The sequence below is a fragment of the Elephantulus edwardii genome, unplaced genomic scaffold (genome assembly GCF_000299155.1).
Source record: "Elephantulus edwardii isolate Elephantulus edwardi_28Jun2011 unplaced genomic scaffold, EleEdw1.0 scaffold00006, whole genome shotgun sequence".
Taxonomy (NCBI): Eukaryota; Metazoa; Chordata; class Mammalia; order Macroscelidea; family Macroscelididae; genus Elephantulus; species Elephantulus edwardii.
The window spans coordinates 18,963,283-18,970,708 of NW_006399756.1; the positions used below are offsets into that span (position 1 = coordinate 18,963,283).

The 7,426-nt window shown below is 42.8% G+C and overlaps 1 protein-coding gene across 1 annotated transcript in view; it reads left to right on the plus strand.

Annotated features, from left to right (window-relative positions):
- GPAM (glycerol-3-phosphate acyltransferase, mitochondrial) overlaps positions 1-3,968 on the plus strand; it is a 34,717-nt gene extending 30,749 nt beyond the window's left edge. Inside the window, exons 18-20 of the mRNA XM_006879937.1 lie at positions 1,109-1,298; positions 2,833-2,891; positions 3,560-3,968. Coding sequence (XP_006879999.1) covers positions 1,109-1,298; positions 2,833-2,891; positions 3,560-3,676 — 366 coding nt within the window. The 3' untranslated portion in view covers positions 3,677-3,968. The remainder of the gene's footprint in view (positions 1-1,108; positions 1,299-2,832; positions 2,892-3,559) is intronic.
- Positions 3,969-7,426: the final 3,458 nt, after the last annotated feature.

The window sequence follows — 7,426 nt, forward strand, 5'->3', positions numbered from 1 at the left end:
GTGTACCATCAAATTGGATCTGACTGGTACAAGAGGAGATTGTCCCTCCGTCTCCAGCAGAGCATCTGGTGGATTCAAACCGCTCACCTCTGGGATTGCATTGCAGCTTCTTGTCACTAGACCAACAGAACTTGCCGAGAGATTTTTTTTAAAAAAATTGGGATTAAGCTTCCCTGGTTTAGAAGAATCAAGTTTTGCCTAATTTGTGATTTTTGAAATGAATTCCAATGAATTGAGAAACTCCCCCCATGGGTCGCTCTTAGCAGGGGACCACACTCTACTCTTACACACTAGGGATGACATTTGGAGATTCCAGATGTTGGCCAATAATCTTGTTTCCACACTCCAGAAAGTGAGCTGTGTATTTTGGTGGTTGCAGTGAAAGGCCACCTGCATAGCACCCCATCAGTCCACCATCGTTTGCCACAGCTCTGGGCTGTGGACCTGAGACTGGGAGGGAAGAGGAAGCGGGGGCCAGGAAGGACAGCTGATCTCGGAGGTCCCAGCACATGGCCTTTTTGTGTATGTGTGGCTTTTGAGCCCCGGCTTTATGCCCTGGCATGTTTTGCCTCAGGCATGGCTATTTCCAATTATAATGTTGTTGTCTTGTGTACCGTAGACTTGGAACCGACCCATAGCTGACCCTCTAGTGGGTTTCCAGAGGCACTTAATCACACAGTAGGAGATTACCCATCGGTCTTCCTCAGTGACAGCCAGCGGTGCATCACAATTATTGCATAAAGACAATAGTGTTATCAATATTATTGTTCTTATGTGCCCTCCAGTGGGTTTTCTGAGGCTGAAAGTCAGATGGGAAGAGATTGCCCATCTTTCTCCTACAGAGAGAAAGTTATGAAAGTTTTCGTTTATGAAAGTTTCTTCAAGCAGTGTTTTACTCAAGGACTCCAAGCCTCAACTACTGTAAAAGTGAATGATTGCCGAAAAGGGCACATTTAAAGCCCAGCGGTTGGTGCCCGCTGAGATTCCATGCATATGGAGCGGGGGGTGTCTGTGATGTTGGGCTAACGTGAGTGGCTGTCTTCTCGCTGTCATCTCAGTTGTCTCTGACGCTCTCTCGGGACTTCACGCACTTCCCTTGCTCTCCCAGGTGAGCCAGTCTAAGGAGCATCAGCAGTTTGTCACCTTCTTACAAAGACTCCTTGGGCCCTTGCTGGAGGCCTATAGCTCCGCCGCCATCTTTGTTTACAACTTCAGCGGCCCCGTCGCAGAGCCTGAATATCTGCAGAAGTTGCACAAATACCTAATAACCAGGACAGAAAGGAATGTCGCGGTGTACGGTATGTGCAGTCGCTTTTTTTTCTTTTGGCTTTTGAAGAATTTTTGTAGAAAACAACTAACTGTTGAAGATTGGAAAGCTACAAAATCACCCTCTGACACAACGCTCTATAGAGTCCGTTTTACCTCACAGTCACCACATGACATGTGCGAGATTAGAACTGCTCCACAGGGCTTCCTGGGCTGTAATCTTTATGGGCGTAGATCCCAGCCAGCTCTTTCTCCCACAAAGTAGCTGGGTGGATTTGAACCACCGACCTTTCAGTTACAGACGAAACCTTAACCACTGTCCCACCAGAGCTCCTTTCTAGCACAACACATCATTATTAAGCTCTGATGGTTTGATAATAAGGAATTGTGTTGTCAGCCCAAAGGCTTATGGTCTCATCTGCCAGCATTCTGTGGAAGGATGGACAATTTCTGAAAACCCGCTGGAGGGTCAGCTCTGCGTTGATCACAGCTCAGTGGCACACCGCATATGTCATCAGTTATGTAAACATTTTTGATCAGCAGAATAACCTTGGGGAGGGTGAGGAGATAGAAATGAATACATTTAGGAATGTTAAGGGGAAGGTTAGAAATGATCACAGCTACTGTTCTTGAGTCTCATGTCGGGTTTTTTGCCTCCATGTAACACTGGTCTTGAGATTCATTTCTGTTGTTGCATGTTGTTGTTTATTCATTCTTGTTGCTGTATCTGAGTCCATTGTGAAACTATACACCTCATTTTTTAATCCATCCTGCTGATGGGTGAGTCTTTGGATTGTTGGACATTTAGAGCTACGATGAATAGCCCCTGTGAACTGCTTGACTGTGTCTCTGGGTGACTCATTCCTATTGAGTGTCTGGGAATAGAATTGCAAAGTCACTGGATCAGCTTACATTCCTGCCAGTGGTGTGTGAGAGTTTCCGTTGCTCCAGCACTCAGGGTTGTCTGTTACACCGTTTTTGATCCAGGGTAAGAGTGTTTTACTCAGTGATGTTTTGGAACGTTACAGAAACCACTTTGAATCTCCTTTGAGAGACCTAGCAATCGACTCTGTTCCAGTCGACTCATCTCCAAGGTCACAGGGCTGATTAATGGCAAACCTGGCTTTGAACCCTTGCCGGCTGCCTTCTGGGATCACACTCTTTCTGGTTCCTGATGTCAGAATCATCTGTGCATCACTGTTTGTTTTAAAGGCATTTTCACACATCATTTCATTTGATTTTCCCCTAAGCTTTCCAGATGCATATTTTAGGAGGTTGATCTTTCCTTCTCTTCCTATTTCCCTGTCTCTCCTGTTCTCTTTTTTCCCCTTCTTTTCTGTTTCCCTGCTCCGTTTCTCCCCACTCTCATTTTTCTCAATAGATATTAAAGTAGGTTGAAAGTAGCATCAGGTATTTGAGACCTTGCACATTGACAGCAGCGAAAGTGGAATCTGACCCTGGTCTGTTGATTTATGCTAATTATCGCCCCGCCTCTTGTATTTCCTTACTGTGCAGGTTGGGATTCTTATAATTGGCTGCCTAAACATTTTTTCCCTTTCCCCACAGCTGAAAGTGCCACCTTTTGTCTTGTGAAGAATGCTGTGAAAATGTTTAAGGATATTGGGGTAGGTTTCCAACATTTACAGTCTACAAGCTTGTATTAAACGTCTATTCCTTTTTTTTTTTTTTTTTGGTAAGATCCAATCTAGATCTAATCTCAAGGCACCTTTGCGATGAGGTGGCTTCCAGAAGGAACAGCATTTCTGGAGTTTAGGGGGCTGCTGAAGTAGGGACCCTTCAGTACAGATTTACTTGACTGCTCCAGAATGTTGATGGTTCCCCATTCATGTCAAACTTGAAAACTTTATATATAGCAAATACTTGTGTGTTCTAGTGTGCTGTAACTTTGGCAAAGGCGTTCATTATGCCACAGGATTTTCTAGTATTTTTACCACTATTACTAGAAATCACTTTGAGTATCTTTTATCTTCATGATGTGCCGTTGGAATGTGAGTTCTGTGGAGGTTCTAGTGACTGTAAGGGAAATTGTGATTTTATGACACATAAGTTTTAAAATCCAGTACTGTAGATGAACATTACCCCTAAAAACATCCACCACCCCCAAAATTCTTTCCATGTACTTGTATTTTTACTGAAAGCAGGGATATGGACTTATGTGACTTTGCTGTCTACAGGTTAAATGTCACTGACTGTCGAGGGCACAGATCAGGGTTAATGATAGAAATCTCCTACTTTATTGTTTTTGTCTTAATAATTTCACTTTTCTCTTTAGGTTTTCAAAGAAACCAAACAAAAGAGAGTGTCCATTTTAGAACTAAGCAGCACTTTTCTACCTCAGTCCAATCGACAAAAACTTCTAGAATATATTTTGAGTTTTGTGGTGCTGTAGGTGACGCCTGACGCCTCTGCTAGTGAAGGGTCTGGGACGAGTTCCCCACAGGCTCTGGCCTGCGACTTGAGAACTGAAGGTGCCACCTGCGGTCAGGCTGGCCTGGCCTGATGTGACCTTCTGGACGACAAGTGCCTTCCTCCCCCTTCATGGATCTGAGATTGTCCCATCTCCCAGGTGACACAGCAGCCTACAGACAACACTTGGAGGAGCTCCAGCCTCCATCTGCAAATTAGAATCAGTAGCTAACAAAATGAAATCTCAAAGAAAATTTTTTGAAGTTTATTAAAGATTTGCATTTTAAGTACTACTTTTAAGGACTAATTACTGTGATGGACACAAAAATGTAGGTGGAAGTTAGAATGGACCCTTTTGTCTGCTAATCCTTTGGCATATCTCTTAATTGATGGTTAATTAAGTGGTTGCTGGTTATTTGTTTTGTTTAATTTTTTTAATCATTGAGTCTGTTCACTGTTTTTGGTTTTGTTTATTTGGTTTTGTTGTCACCTTTACTTTTGTTAGTAGTGGCTGTGTTTTAAATGGGAGCTCCTTTCATCCCAAAGTGCTTTTCAATGAATGGGCTAAGATACACTAACTCTCTCAAGGACTTCTGTCCCCCGCAGTCAGGTGTTGAAAGTGGTTGAAGAGCTCCAAGACCTCAGACCTTCTTTTATTAGGTCAGAGACAAAGATTACTGGATCAAACAGATAACATCAGGAAGTAAATTTACTGGCTAAATTTAAGGGGTCGTTGGCCAGAAAACTGGCTTTGAAGACCTTTGCTCTCACAATTAAGTGCCATTGAGTTTTTAATGACCAACAAGTGTTTAGGAACTTCTCCTGTTATCTGTCTGTGCCCTTTCCCATTCCCTGGCATCCCCTGTACCTCTCCCTGTAGGTGGCTGTACCTTGGAAATCTGCCAGCCACGTAGCAACTGTCCTAATTAAGTTAGCTTGGCCTGCTACACTCTTAGCATATGGTTCGCCGGCTCTAGGCTCCTGACCCAGGGCTGTCAGCCACCGTTCATTGATTGTGTACTGCGCTCCGGTCTGGGTACCTGGTACCCACATGAATTGTATAGTGCATGGCCTGTGCATAATACATGGTGGGCATGCTGGTTGGTGAATGATCTGAAGCATTGATGGACTTTTTGCTTTGGTGAAGAACCATGGTTTTGAACATTTATCTCACCTTTGTACCTAAATCCCAATGCTACATAGTGGCTGATAATTGTGAGGAAATGTTCCTAATGAGTAGGTGTCTTTGTGAGCAAGGAGCTAATTGTTTAATCATGTTTGTTATGGTGATTTCTTAAAGATCATGGAATGTGAAGATAATTTCTAGTCATTTACTGTCTCTTAACTCTACATCATTTTGGAATCAGGGATTCCCTGCCCTCCTCATGATAAATGTTGTATACCTTCTTTTAATTTAATATAAAAGTACTGAGAATTAAATTTGTACTTTAATAAGTGTGGATTGTAAACACTAATTATCTCTCATAACTTAATTATCCAGATTGTGATCAGGAGAGGAAGGGGCTCTAATTGGTATTTCATGTTGTGTGACAGTGCCTGTTGGAAACCCAGCACTAGTGCGACCTGCTCTGCGGGTTGTCTTCTGTTTGCCTCCAATTCTGTGTTTGAAGTAGATTTCTCCTCCATTTTTAGGGGGCCTCTTGCATCATGAAGTCATTCTCGGTGTTGTAGTGGCTTTGGCGTGGGGCTGGAGAGTCTCCTGATAGCATTCCATGCTACCAACTGGGGTGTAAGCACCCTGCTTCTCCTGGCTGACACTGTGCAATTGGGGAGATACCCAGAGAAGCTTACTTATCCCCTTTGGTGTCCTTTATCTGGGGGGTCAAACATTTCATTTGTCCCTTTTGATCTAACTGGATCAAAGACCACTACACACACTCTGTGCTTGCTAGCTGGGAAGTCAGGGTTGAGGCTGACCTCCCGGGGGCTCTCCCAGCGCCCCCACTTTGCAGAGAGCTGCCACCCCACCAGCCCAAGCAGAAACCAAACCAAACCTTGGCTTCTCTGGCTTTCTTTCCCCTTTCAGTTGGTTTGTTTGCTAGAAAACGAATACGATGCTTTGGGAAATGCACTGTATGATTTGCTAGCTCTAGCACCATTTTACTCACTGTGACAATAAATATGCATGCTTTTTATAATTAACTGGTGCTTTTGGAAACCTTTTTTAAGAACGAAAAATCTCAACCAAAGTTCTGCTCATCCAGACACAGGCTGACCCTTTTGTTCATGTTAGCACAACTCATCCTGCAGTGCCTCACCACCCAGAACCCCGTTCCCCATCAGGCAGGTTTCCAGATAACACTCTTTGCTAACAGATACTCCTTTTGTTTTCCAAAAGCGGATGGCTTTCCACACAAGATTAAACAAACTAGGTGCTTGTAAATAATTTATTATCGTTTACTCTCAAATTGCATTTCTGTAAAACCGAAATGCATGCCTTCCAGGGGAAGACTGTGAGTCAAGTTGATAAAAACAATAACCAAACTAATAATAAGCAATATGAAACTACGCTCTTATTAAAAAAAACAAACAAAAAAAAACAACAGGTGGATGCGACTGTCCTAAGTGTCTCAGAAGATAGAGGATTTTAACTGTAGGAGATAGAGGTGGGAAACCTGTGCGAGGTGTGTAGAACCCTCAGCCGAGAGAACCGTGTGACTGGCTGCCAGATCTGCTCAGTCTCACGGAGCATGCTAGTGAGAAGTTGCAATAACCCGAGCTCAGACTGTAATTTCCAGTCACCTGAAGGGCGAACAGCATTCTCATTGTGCTCAATGCCAGCTGAATGCCTTGTAAATGTTCACAGTGTTTGTAGAAAGAGGGTCCTGGTGAACTAAGTCTAGAAACTTTCAGGGTACGTTACATGACGGGCTCAGGGTTCCAAGGTCAAGAGCCTGTTTTCACCCAGCATTTCCCAAACTGTTGTGACCCAGAAGCTACCCCCTTCCCCTTTTTGGGAACCCCGTGAATCTCTCACTAGTGTTCCAGAAACAACTTTTTGGGAAATGCCACCTTCGGGAATTCCTCAAGGGGACAAATTGAGAACTGATGGATGGCACTGAATTTGCATGAATCTTGCACAGATGTTGCATTCAATGGCTGTGTGCTTCTTCTGTGGAGACAACAAACACAGAACATGCGACACAGTGGTCACGGCCCTTCCTTTTGACAGAACAATTGGCTGTCAGGTCCTGGAGTTTTCACTGGAAGTAGCAGAATTGGCACAACAATTAATTGCAGCAAATATAATGAAGGTTTTTAATCAGAGCTAAGAAAAATACTGTACAATTGATTGCAGAATATTTTTTAATCCACAGACAATTCTAGTTCTTAGGACCTATCATTGACTGAAGTTTATAAAACTTAACTTGGGATGTAAATCTTTTTTTAAAAACACTCTGTTTAGGAACTGGAGACTTGGCATCTGGCATTTTAATTAAACATGAACTAATAATTGTATATGAAAGAGCCTTTTGACTTTTTGCTAAACATCTAAAACTCTGAAATGCCTCGATGGAAAGTGTTAAGCTATTTGCCTGTTGTACAAAGAAATACTAGATCGTTGTAAAAAGAATGGCTGTAAAGTACTGTAAAATAACACTATGTGATTTTGTGAGAGAAACCTATTTGGAAATATTGACTGATTTTTTATGGCTGTTAATGTATTGTAAGAAGCACAGATGTGTAGTTTATTTTAATAAACAAAAAAAAT